Raw genomic sequence first — 13858 nt, 5'->3', positions numbered from 1 at the left:
TTAACAGAAATAAATGAAAAATAACACCGTCTAGACACACATTCCTTGCAAAACTTGCGATTGTTCGGATTTAGCTACGCACATAATCATGACAACTTCATTCATTAAAATTTCGTTCCTGCCTAAATCACAGACATGGAGTTCTCTTCACTGTCTATGCCAAAATATAACCACAAGTTGTCGTCTGGAAGTCATAAATGCGCGCCAAGTTGGAATGCATCGACAAGCACACAATTAATTTATAGTCTTTAGTAATAATCTTTACTGAATGTTGCTACAGGCCAACAGAAACGATAACCGGAAACTGTCTCAAATACAAGTAATGAAGTATTGAAATTTTTTTCTAAAACTCTAAGAAATAAATACAGAGACAGTGCAAATGAAGTGTATACGTAAACAAAATGGCGGTGTCAATTATCGTTTACGATGTCTTTGTCCCTACAGAGGAGGTGTAAATGGTAACGATACTGTATAAGACTACAATTGTTATTTGTAATGGCTAGACAACTCAAAATAAATAAACACATGAATAAAATATAGGTCACCATGTAAGTTGAGAAAAAGAAAATTATAAAAATGGAAGCAAACAGGCAAGGAAGGCACTGTGCTCTGATTGTTAAATTCTACAAATCTATCACTAAAATTGGCACTACAATCCAGTTATCAAAGCACCCTTGTAATTGCATATTTGTGTCAACTGTTCACTTTCAGATCTAGACAGAAGCGAAGGTCGCACGCGTTATCATTCAGTCGTTCATTTATGTACAATCCGTTTGTGTTTTGTTCTATAAAAGTGACCACCACATATCTTGAGCGAACTCCACGTCTCGAATTGCGTCGATCTGGTAAGCTATTAAATCTGTTAGTCTGGCACACACAACAGTCGAACTTTTGTCGACGGCTAGGCTTTTACTACAGTACTGCGTCACGCACACTTGGAATCCGAAATCCCAAAATGCGCCTCACTTTAGCCCCGATGAATTACATCCATGATATGACCATAGTCGTGGCCCTACAAATTGTCAAAAATCTCTTGTACGCAGTTCAAACTTCTGCCGATCGTTGCAGACTTGTTTGCCGTCTGTATGACAATGTCGTCGACGACGTCGGTTCTGGTGACAGTTTTGCCTTGTCAAGAGTTCTAGCGATGGCGGCGTCCAATGCTTTCATTCTTTGCGGACATTTTAACTCTTGTGCCGTTGGACTTTTAGGGCTTTTTAGTGGGTCATCATCTTCGTCAACTTCCTTGATTTCCATGAAAGTGATCGGTTGGGTTTTATATCGCTCCAATTTTCTTCTCGGTTTCCTTTTCGAAGGAGTGAATGGTTTTGGATATTCCGTTTGTGTGTGATACTTCGACAACCTTTCGCCATACGGTGAGATGATCGGATGAGGCCCGGGCAGGTCGGCCTCCGGAGAACTCAACTCAGCTGTCGCCATTTTATCCTGAAGACGGCGACAATAGTTACAAAATTCACAATTCGATCACGAAATCTTCTAAATTCAACGTCTCACGTATCTGAAAAAATACTTTCACGCGTATGTGGTCCAAAATCTGATGTATACGAATAAGTATGCAAGTATAAACGACCCTGCTTCGGCTCTTTCTCGTTCTGCGCCCCAGTTCACTGAGTTGTACAAGCAGTCACGAGTCCACGATATCGTATGTCAAATTGCTACTCATCCGTCCGAGGCAGGAGACACGCTGGAATTTCAACAAGGAGAGAAGAACATTACACATCAGACGAAAAATAGCAATGAGTAAATATATAACATGTAATATAACCAGATTACTGTATCATGTTATGTAACTAATTTGCAACGCCTTGACTCCTAGCCCATAAAATAACACCAGTGAGTGACATGTGTTCGGAATATGCAGACTATATTTGTTTCATGATAATGTCGCGAAATATGTTGCACTTGCACTCAAAATTTTGATAAAAATATCGCAAAGAGGCACAAAATCTTGGGTTCGGTTCAGAATAATATTGAAATAAGCAATACAGTTACAAAATAATGATAAATTGAATTTGCTCGAAATTTTTTGATGAATTTGTTCAAAATCTTTGGCGGGAAGGGAGTTAATAGTTGGTTGACCTTTGACATAACTTATCAGTTCTGATAGTATAACAACTTCTGTTCGAAATACATCGGCGACATGTTTCACAGACATAACATGTTCAAATATCAAATATTTGATAACGAGGAGAGTCAGATTTCGACGTATTCTATGTCTGAAGTGACATATGAATCAGAAGGGACCTACTTCAAGAGACGTTGGTGGGCAAATTACATTTAAAGATGACAAATTTGAAAAATTCCGAGAACAGAAGGCAAATGAGGAAATAATATATAAATGTTGGTGAAATGATTCCTTTTTTGGGGGGAAGAATTTCATAAGTAAGTAAAACATTCTTTGAAAGGTCGAGATTTTTCGAGGGCGGGGAGTTTTTATAGCAGAGACTTGACTGTCTGGCTTGAAAATGTCACTAGACGATCAAATTGTGCTATAGTGATATTTTATTACATTTGTGAGATTTTGTAATATAATTGTAATATATTTATTATTCATTATTCATTAATTCATCACGTTATTGTTAATGTCGATGATGTAAGCCCCTGTACATGAAAAACTGTTCTGAAATTATGATAAATTGCAGAAATATGCTAAACGCTACATACTGTAAGAACATTGGCAACGGGTTGTCGAAATGTATATTCAAAGAATGTATATTTTGTCATTTTCTGGAGGAATAAATTTCATATCAATTCAATTCAAAATATTTCACTATATGTCCATTTTCTGTTACAATAACTATTTTTTCAGCATTGTACCTAAAGTTACAGTATGAATCATGTGTTTAATTATCAAGTTATCTCATGTACAGATTAATTAGTATATTAATTATGCAAAATTAAAATCTAGTGATGGTAATATACTTTTTTCAGGATAAGGTTGATAAAATACCCCTTTTCACAGTTATATACAGAAAATTATGAATCATTTGCTTAATTATCAACTTTGACTTCATTTTATTACTGTTACTTAATTCCATTACTAAAATCGAGTCAAAATTGCAAAATAATATGACTGCCCACACTTGATAGACATAGCAATTCGGGTTGCTATGGCAACGATAAGGCAATTGCATCTCACCTAGATAACAAGGTTAGACTAAATAGCTTCCAACTGACGAGCCACGAGAGATGTCTATGTCAACATTCATTACACCAAAGGAGATGCAGATATTGTAACACCAATGGTATCGCATCGGAAATTATTTCTGGTTCAGGAAACCCAACTCGTGTGCATATAGCTATATAGGAAGGAATTCAAACTAGTTTCGATAGAAAAGAATTTTAGCAAATGAAAAAGAAAACCAGTCACATAAAAATAAAACTAACACACTGGATCTAGTAGAACATTGTTAACCTAAATATGTGACCCAGCACACACCTGGTAAGTGTACAGTTCCAATCAGACGCAGCCTGTTTGCTATCTATCTGTCTTTTGCTTTACAGCGAAGCAAACACAAGATCGTGATGTACAGACAGGCTATGGTGTACAGTATGTTAGAAATAAAATTAAGTGAAATGAAGTGACGTTAAGTGCTAGAATTGATAGTTTTTAAGTAACCTTTTTACATTATCTCTGACACTACTAGGTTCGCGAACTTACCAATAGTTTGTATGTAACACAGTGCACGTATAGATCACCAGTAATATCATTGATTAATTAACTCCGACGTCTGCGAATTGCCAATTTACGTGCATTTCAGCAATTTCACTAAAACTGCAGCAATCTCCAACTGCTTAATTTTTTTCACATTTGCATAAGTGAATTGGAACATCCATTACAAATAAATCAGACAAATTCGTCAATTTGAGCTGATTTATGTAAAAATATGTCATGTCAGCGTGGTATCCCTCAAATATTTCGTCTATCCTATAACTTTAGGTCTAACCTTACATCGGAATGTATATGCTCTACGACCTCTTCACCATCACGCATGCTGACAGAAAAATATGGAATCGATATTTTTCAAGTTTTGAAGAAAAAAATGATATGCCATCATTAAAATCAAAAGTGGTGATAAAAATAAGTAACTAAGGACAATTTCTATTATTCTCGTCTAAAATAAAACTGTAAATTTTGAAAAAAAATGCAAGAATATTTGTTCAATATCTTTGAAGGCGAAGAAACACCATTTTAGTATTAATCACAAATAGGTAATATTCTATGATTCCAGTCTAAGGGAAAGTTATGACGTTTCTAAAAGGTCGAGATAAATAAGTGTTTTTTGTCAGATAATTTTGGCGCGAAACAATTTTATCATAGATTCACAACAATACTTTGGCGTGTTATGTCTATGATTCCAGCCTAAAATCAAGTTCTAACGTAAACAAAATTACAGAACGAGAAGTTTTGGTCTAAAATTTTGGCGGGGAAATAAGTTTTATCATCCCGGATATCACATGTAAGTGTTATGCCTTAAATTCTAGTCTAAAATAGATTAAAATAATGATGTCACAAATGTTAGTCGGAAAGACAAGAATTGAAGTACAAAATATTTTAGACGCACATAGGAACTGTACAGGAGAGCATTCATAGGGACACACGGGGCACTGATAGAGTTGACATACCTTATGATTATGTATAATTCTTTCTATAGTCTTTTTGACAGCGAAGCTAAAAACTTTGCATAGTTACATTTCATATATATCATGTTATATTGAAGGAGGAAAATTCCACTCATTTAAAAAAAATGATATAGGTATTTGTAGTCCAGAGATTCGTCTTGGTATTACTGTACAGTTTCCCATCGTCGTAAACCACAGCTTCTTTTACGGCAGAAAAATTGTACTCTGGCTTGCAGTTCCCTTACACCAAGCCAAGACACATGTACTTCGTCGTAAACCATAGCCTCTTTTACGGCAGAAAATTTTTACACTGGCTTGCAGTTCCTTTACACCAAGCAAAGACACATGTACTTCGTCGTAAACCACAGACTCTTTTACGGCAGAAAATTTTTACTCTGGCTTGCAGTTCCCTTACACTAAGACAAGACATATGCACTTCGTCGTAAACCACAGCCTCTTTTACGGCAGAAAATTTTTACTCTGGCTTGCAGTTCCTTTACACTAAGCCAAGACATATGCACTTCGAAGTACAGGAAAGTGTTCTGAATTTGAATTTTTGAATTACCACCAACTGCTTTGCTCAATCTAAATGATTTTATGAATGATTTATTCACCATCACTTGTCGCAGGATTGCCAAGTATCCAAGTCTATATATTTGTATATGTACTCTTTTTAACTCTGATCAAAGACACATACTAATGGCACTGACAACTTTCATAAAATAAGCGCTTATCAAAAGGAAAGACATTCTGCAGAGTTAAAAGATATATATAACATTTATCTAACCTAAAGTTTAAACTTTCGTATAAACCTTACTTTCTTATTTTGTTAACTATTATTACTCGAGTTTATATATTTACTAGTTTGTAGCACCAAACACTTATTGCAGAAAATCCAATGAACAAATATAGTTTTCTAAACGGATGCAATAAAAGATTCTATTCTATTCTATTCTATGTGTAGTTTTCTGGCAAACACTTCCTGTTTTAGCTGTTGTAAGATATATACACTTAATAGATTTTGACGGAGTTAATTGTTGAACGTTAGTGGTAATTTCAAATTCAAAACAGTATTCCTACCATTCCTGTGTTTCGAAGAAGATAAGATACTTAGATTAGATTCGTAGATAAGATAAGATAAGATAAGATAAGATAAGATAAGATAAGATATACAACCGTATAGAAATTGACTTCTATTTGGGTACATAAGACAGTGTCATAAAGATATTACAATGAAATAGGCTAATGTTATAAATATATGTAAAATAATTTTCTTGATTAAATATTTTTACATGAGTTTAGATACATACAGAGAGCAATTATAATCTCTTTTAGTTTTGATATGTGCCACATGACTTGGTGTAGAGAACAATACTAACACTGTGACCAAGCTAAGTCTGTGGATTAAAATATTGGCTATTTATAACATTTCATATCACTGATTCTTTTTAAATAGTAACCTATGGCATATGACCTTTGACCTGTGCAACATAATTCATCAACTCGACATGATATGGGCTGCTTTCTGATAAACTCAAAGCCACGGTGTTCATCAGGCAACGATGGACAATATTTGTCTCGCGTAAATAGTCGTTGCCCTTGACGACCAGCAACTTAATTATAACAATACGCATAAAGTTCATCGGATGAACTTTAATTTAATAACTTTCATGATTAGATTTCATTAACCGTGAATGTAGAATCGTGAAACCTTTTCAAATTTCCAAAGAGTTCATTTTATTCTCCCTTCGGTAACGGAAATGACGTCAGAATTGTTTTTTTGTCGAACGTGATTGTCACAGACAGATGTTAGCTGGTCAGAAAATAAGCAATTTTGGTGGATTATCGTCCAGCAACGTAGATTCTGATTTTAGAAATCTGATACAACGGAGGCCTCCGAAGACGTAATTGTAGACGACCATAAATGACTCTCTGAGGCCACAGGAGGTTACCAAAACAAACGTGTGAACTTCTATTTTCTTTTCATTTCCATGGAAACGGTGGTTTAGTGTGCAATACCAAACAACATTGCATTGTACTAAAACAAGAAGGGGTTTACGTCATGTCACTGTTAGTAACTATTTGTTATGTAATATATTATGGGATGTTGACCTAGTAATTTTCAAGTACTATTTTTTAAATTAAAATTTTTTTCAATTACATTTTCAATATTTAATAAATTGGGATTATATGATTTCAAATATTGCAGTCTGACATAAATGCCAAAGAAAAAATTGAGAAGTAGTTTAGAAATGATAACACTATTTGGCTGTAGAGATGTTACTCTCAGCAGGTTCTCTATAAAACATTACTAAAGGCCGTAACAAACAACTCTCGCTTATAACAAGTTCTTTATTTCAAAGCAAAGATTCTGCTACAAAAAGCCACAGACTTGTCTTTGGTGTAGCAATCCTAAAACGAGGTAAGGATTGCTAGATTAGCGACAATACATCAGTTACAATTCCAATAAGTCAATGAATTCTGCAAAATGAATAGATTAATTTTAAAAAAATGTTTTGAAAAGGAAATAAAACGGGGGAAAAGATGGCTAACTGTAGAACCATAAGTAGATTGGCGAACTTAAAGGCCAGGGCTTTAATACCAAGTTCTCGCATTATTATTATCGTCGTAAACCACAGCCTCTTTTACGGCTCCGTCCGAGCCGCGCCGCCGCTACAATCTCGTTATTTCGTAGTGTCGTGGAAGAAATAACAGCTCTGCATGGTTTGTGAGAATAATCATTATCAGTGAAGCCCTGACGAGTATATAGGATTATATCGCTCTTTTTGTTTAGGACTAACCTTTTCTATAAATATAGCTCTGCCAAATTTTAACCCTACGGCTAGACTGTCAATAATCATCTTGACTTTTTTCATAATTTATCTTTAATACTCTTTTTGCTGCTGAAATTAACAGAATTAAAACATGGTGTGCGTTGGACGTTTGATGGTACAGACGTCGGATTATATATATGTGTTCGAATCCTCGGTGAGTAGCGCGCGTTCGTTCTGTATCATGTCACAGATAGAACAGAGAATGTGCGCATGTTATGGGTTACATACGTGCACATAATTAGTAATAAATACTTAGATATTTCAGAAGGTTTTTAGGAATACAACAAAATATTATTCACGCCTGAATACAGACTACCCTACGGCCTTAGGGTAATCCAACTGAACCTCTGATATAACTTTACGTTTTAACTGCTTTAAAATGTAATGAATATATACATTCTAAATTTATTCATTGGGGGTGTTTTCGTACAACAACCTCTGCAGGAGTCAGAAGGTCAGGTAAAGGTTAAAGGACAGAATGAAGGAATCCAGTGTTCTTTGTTTGTTAGTACAATCTATAGATTCAAAACACAGATCAACCTCAGAACGACGGTGTCAACAGAGTTCATGGCACCATAGCCGAACACTTTACATTTTAAAACACTGCCTAAAATGAGACCTCAGAACGTGTCAACATAGTTCATGGAACCCTAGCTGAACACTAAAACACTGCCAAAAATGAGACCTCAAAACGTGTCAACAGAGTTCATGGAACTTTAGCTGAACACTTTACATTTTAAAACACTGCCAAAAATGAGAACTATGACAATCTACCCTATCATGACCAAGCCGATAAATACGAGAAGGACAAGACACGTTTGACATACATAGAGTCACTACAACAATGTGACATATGGCGTGACTTCGTCTTACCATTTTATGAAGAACTGACCTCTGCAAAGATGCTTAGATAGATAAACAAATAGAATCAATATATATATATATATATATATATATATATATATATATATATATATATATATATATATACATACATACATACATACATACATACATACATACATACATACATACATACATACATACAGAGACAGACATACATACATACATACATACATACATACATACATACATACAGACAGACAGACAGACAGACAGACAGACAGACAGACAGACAGACATACACATCAAAAAGTAGACGCCTCTAAAAAGAATCGTAATGTTTACTGTTATCTCAGAGTGAAGCAATGTTTGTTATGTAAAAGATATCAATCTATTAATGACAACTTTTATAGGAAATCGATTAACAGTAAAGCGTAAAGAAGTCAATTTGGATTCTAGCGATAAGAAATATTAAAATGGGGGATGCATGCATGGACACAATACCTACCTAGTACATGTATTCGAATGATGTTTTCAAAATGTAGAAACAGCAGATCCGAGCACAGTAGAGTTAACGGATTTTGAAGTCAATAAGACGACCTTGAAGACGGTTGGAAGTCTTCAATATCTCGCGACTCAGAAAGTAGTATTTTGAAGCAAAAATTGATGTCCGATTTAGTTGATCGTAGTTGTCCACGAGCACCCTTCAAATCTGCAAATCGGTCTATTTTGTCGACGAGCACTGAAGACTTTGATGGCGGATAGCACGAAGGAAACAATTACAGTGTATGGTTTTATCGCCTAGCTAACACTTCAACAACACTCGAATACCTACTCTATGGGAACCCCGCTGGTCTACTATTTATTATGCTGGTATGAATGACGTCATTTTCTCAAAATGCAAATCTCGTCATCTCTGATTGAGACTCCCCAGCAAGTGTGATAAGCACTCAACGTTGAATGATGAGGCTTGGTTGATAAATGACAGGGCTTGATTGAATACAAAGTGTATTCACCTATGGGGCCTGACTACTTGATTTCAGAAGGTTATTTTTAATTACGCTGAATTACATCTTGTTTTTACATCTGAAATCAAATCGCGTTAGTCACGTGACCTAAGTGACCCAATAACCCAGGTGTCGTGTCCTATCTTAGGGAGCCTTCAGTAATCACAAATGGGGAGGGCCAAGAAAATTAGAGGGTGGATCAAATTTTACAAATTAGTTCTCGGAAAAAAAAATGAAATTAGGGGAATGTTTTATATTATTTATGACTGATATCTCACCGGTTCCACATCCCACTACTGCCAAATCCCACCACTGCCACCAATGCATCGTAATATCAGAACCAATCAGTGAAATCACTGTTGACAATCCAAAAACCAGGGCTGTTATTTCTTTCGCGACACTGCGAAATAACGGCGGTACGTGCGTCTTGGACGGTGCCGTAAAAGAGGCTGTGGTTTTCGACGATGTTGGCAATCATGCAATGAATCAATTTTTAGTGTTCCGGTGAGGAGAGGAGTCGGTCTCAAAGGACAAAGGAGGGAAGAAGGACACAGAGTGGTAAGACATAGGGTTGTTGACCTCTGTTCAAGCTATGTCGGTCAAACATCCATCTAGTCTGTGGGGGTTAATTAATACAGTACCTTCACCACATAGATGCATTGTGATGGTGGTGGTGGTGATGGTGGTAGTAGTGATGGGGATGGTGGTGTCGGTGGTGATGGTGGTGGTGGTGGTAGTGGTGATGGGGATGGTGATGTCGGTGTTGGAGATGCTGATGGTGATGGTGGTGGTGGTGGTGGTGGTGGTGGAGGAGATGCTGATGATGGTGGTGGTGGTGGTGGTGGTGGTGGTGGTGGCGGCGGCGGTGGTGGTGTCGGTGGTGGTGGTAGTGGTGATGGGGATGGTGATGTCGGTGGTGGAGATGCTGATGGTGGTGGTGGTGATGGTGGTGGTGGTGGTGTCGGTGGTGGAGATGCTGATAGTGGTGGTGGTGGTGGTGGTGTGAAACAACCAATGCGATTGCCAAAGAGTCTGAAACTTTTCACGCACGCACACATAATACATACATACATACATACATACATACATACATACATACATACATACATACATACATACATACATACATGTAGTGGTATGAGACCTCACTTCACCCCGTTTCTTGTTTGAGCTCAATCTCCTGCAGAGGACAACGACACCACTATCAAATATCAATCACTATACATTATTAAAAGAAGTCTAGATAAGTTCAAAACACAGCTATGGTGTTTCAATTCTGTTTTCATATTCTCAAGTTTCATGATTTCTAAGTATCTAGCGTAGCTGGAAGCTGTTGTTTGATGAGCAATTTCCTCGTTATTATTGAGTTATCTAAAACACAAACAGCAATTATCGACTTGATTTCTATGTCATGCCAACACATGGTCTTTGGTTAATGTTTTCAATATAACCAATCTATTATACATAGCTATTGTATATCAGTGTTAGAGAATGACTAATCCCGCCTGTCCTCAAATTACCCTTCCGATCATTGACACAGCACTACGTCCAAAGCAGATGTCAATATCCGTGTTGTGTTAATGATGTGATAATATTCAAATACCATATCACTATAGTAACGAGGTGTTAATGTGATTATGAGATGAGATGTAGATATAATGTGGGTGGAGGGGTATAATGAAAAGAAATGTAACCAGTGAAGTACGAACATATAACTCACAAGGTGTATATTTATATTTATTTTATTAATAGTAAATGAACTGTGGAACGATGGCGCTCTCTCGGTACAACAAAATCGAAAACAAACGATAATAAACGAAGGAAATAGAGGTAAAAAATGGAATCCGTTTTCACTTCATCAGATTTTAAATAATTTAGAATATTCTATTAGTTTTGCACCACAGTGTGATCTTAAAAAATTGTGGTGATATTTATGTAATAATTTTCGTATTTCTATTAGCACAACTATGCTGTAATTGTAAATTATAGTAGTGAGTATTATTCTGATATTCAAATGAAGTTATATGTACAATACACATATATAAATGTGCTTGTGTATGTATGTGTGTGTGTGTGTGTGCGCGCGTGCGTGTATGTGTGTATGTATGTATGTATGTATGTATGTATGTATGTATGTATGTATGTATGTATGTATGTATGTGTGTGTGCCTGTGTGTGTGTATGTGTGTGTACATTATATATATATGTATGTATATATATATATATATATGTGTGTGTGTGTGTGTGTGTGTGTGTGTGTGTGTATGTATGTATGTGTGTGTGTGTGTGTGTGTGTGTGTGTGTGTCAATGTGTTCGGGTTAAACAGGTTCTTATTTCTAATCATGACGCACGTACACCTCATGTTGTGGTATGCCACAAGGAATTGTTATGTACATAGTACATGGTTTCTTACTTATAAATCAATCTAATCACTGAGCAACACTTCCTGTTAGTTAAGCGTGTCTCAACTTCTGGCATGTCCTACTTTGCTTAACAACCAGAGAACTGTAATGTATTATGAAAGCTCAATATGTTGAATTTTTAGTTGAAAGAATTTCTCAATTTCAACTTTGTAACCTCTGTTAATCTGTCGACGTCATGTAACTATTATAAAGTAGGTTTAATGATGTGTGTATTACAGACTAGATGTTGTTTATCCTAGGTCTGGTTTAAGTTACTTTAGATATAGTCAATATTTGCGTTATACCGAACTCTGGTGAACAGACACCGAGCAATGGTGCGGACGTCACGGTATACGCAAACGTGCAGGCACATATACGCACTTGCATGCAAGTACATACGCCCCCCCCCCCCACACACACACACTGATCATTATCAACCCACTTCAGCAGCCATTCGTTCATTTACCATTTCAGTGTGCACATCCACGCACACGCACGAAGTCATACTTAATACGCGGAGATGGTAAATTATAGGGACATATTTTATTTTATTTAAATAAAAAAAAAGTTTTGAGTGTTAAAAGCATTATTTTTGAGAAAGAGAATCACGACGCCTTTCAAGTAATTAAGCTGACACATGTACTTTTTGTGAAAATTCATTTTAATGGAAATTTGAAACGAGGTTCGTTGTCTTCATTGTGTCAGCATTCGCCGTCTTGGTCAGTAAAAGTCAATTTACCGACACAAAACAATAAAAAAAAGGTCGTGTTTATTTTACCCCATAGCAAGGCCAAATCGACAGACAACTGTATCTCTAACCCCAAAACATCACGATTCAAGCAAAGTTGCGTCACGTTTCTATGACAACATCTCAGAAGTAACCACGTGAGGTCTAATATAAGATTTCTCGACTATCGATGTCTGCTCCTGACATATATAAGTCAGTGTTGCACTGCAAGGGAACACACGTAATGTGCTAAATTAACATAACAAATTAGTATATTCCGCAAATACATGTGAAAAGGGTGGGGATTTTGTTGCTCCACAGTGGTGGTGTATCTTTGTTATTTTACAGGTTAAATGCACAACGACAAATTAGTTATATTAATCAAATGTATGAAAAGGAGATAAAGGTTAATTCTTGTTCGAAACTACTGGTGGTGTAATTAAGTTATCTCAAAGGTTATGTGTACAATGACGATATGATCGGTCAATCACTCTGATATTTCAGATCGTTGAACTCTCTCCCTCTCTGCTGTAGCTGCAGTACATCCGTTTCGTGTTAGTTACATTTATTCAAACACATAATAGCCTGAGGAATTACTAAAGGTTACAAAGCACAGACGAAAAATAAAAAAGTCCAGTGAAATAAAAAAACAAAAAGTTGAAATTAATAAAATAATAATAATTTTTTTTTAAAATTAAATAATAACAAGAGCAATAATTTAATATAAAATTGAAACATACTAATGCGTTAAATGGATTTTAGCATAGGTGTTGCTGTCTCGTGTCTGTTCGTGTTTATTAGCTCTGTTGGATACAACCATGCATAAACCGATAAGAAACTGTAAACTCTACATTTTAAGAAGGTAGCAGTTTCTTACTACATTTTGTCTAAGAAACTGTATTCATTCAATCTTGTTATCTTCAAGTGTAGCATTTTGTGCAGTTTGTGATTGGTTTCTGCACGACTGTATCAAACACGGCCAGCTAGTGAACACTAACATGAAGTGAGCTATATCAAACAAAGCCAGTGAACACTAACATGAAGTGAGCTATATCAAACACAGCCAGTGAACACTAACATGAAACGGGTTGTACATTGGGAGACTCCAGTGCCTAGACAGATAAAAAAAACCCAGATCACTGTAGACAAACTCAGAGTGGACCATCTCTGTCCAAATGAAGCATAGTTTCACACTTGATCTATAAATTTACGTACAATTGTATCTTCCCTGGGGGCTGTAGAAGGTTGGAGTGAGTACATTGTCCCGTACTATACTATCGAACTGATGGCCAGGTGGATCACAGGTGCAGTAAATGTTGAATAAGTAATGGCTATTGAATGAGACAAGAGCTACAACCGAGTGCGCATGCGTAGCACAACGACACAGATGTTACACAGAT

At 36.2% G+C, this 13858-nt stretch overlaps 1 protein-coding gene across 1 annotated transcript; it reads right to left on the bottom strand.

Moving 5' to 3' along the window:
* Nucleotides 1–238: 238 nt before the first annotated feature.
* LOC144452886 (uncharacterized) lies at nucleotides 239–9202 on the bottom strand. The gene is made up of 2 exons (XM_078144087.1): nucleotides 8830–9202; nucleotides 239–1705 (listed from the first exon to the last, which is right to left on the bottom strand). The coding sequence occupies exon 2, from the start codon at nucleotides 1438–1440 to the stop codon at nucleotides 1045–1047; it is 396 nt and encodes a 131-aa protein (XP_078000213.1). The 5' UTR covers nucleotides 1441–1705; nucleotides 8830–9202; the 3' UTR covers nucleotides 239–1044.
* Between the last annotated feature and the right edge of the window lie 4656 nt (nucleotides 9203–13858).

Source organism: Glandiceps talaboti, chromosome 23, assembly GCF_964340395.1.
Source record: "Glandiceps talaboti chromosome 23, keGlaTala1.1, whole genome shotgun sequence".
NCBI classification, from domain to species: domain Eukaryota; kingdom Metazoa; phylum Hemichordata; class Enteropneusta; family Spengelidae; genus Glandiceps; species Glandiceps talaboti.
This window is presented reverse-complemented; position numbering and strand designations above follow the sequence as displayed.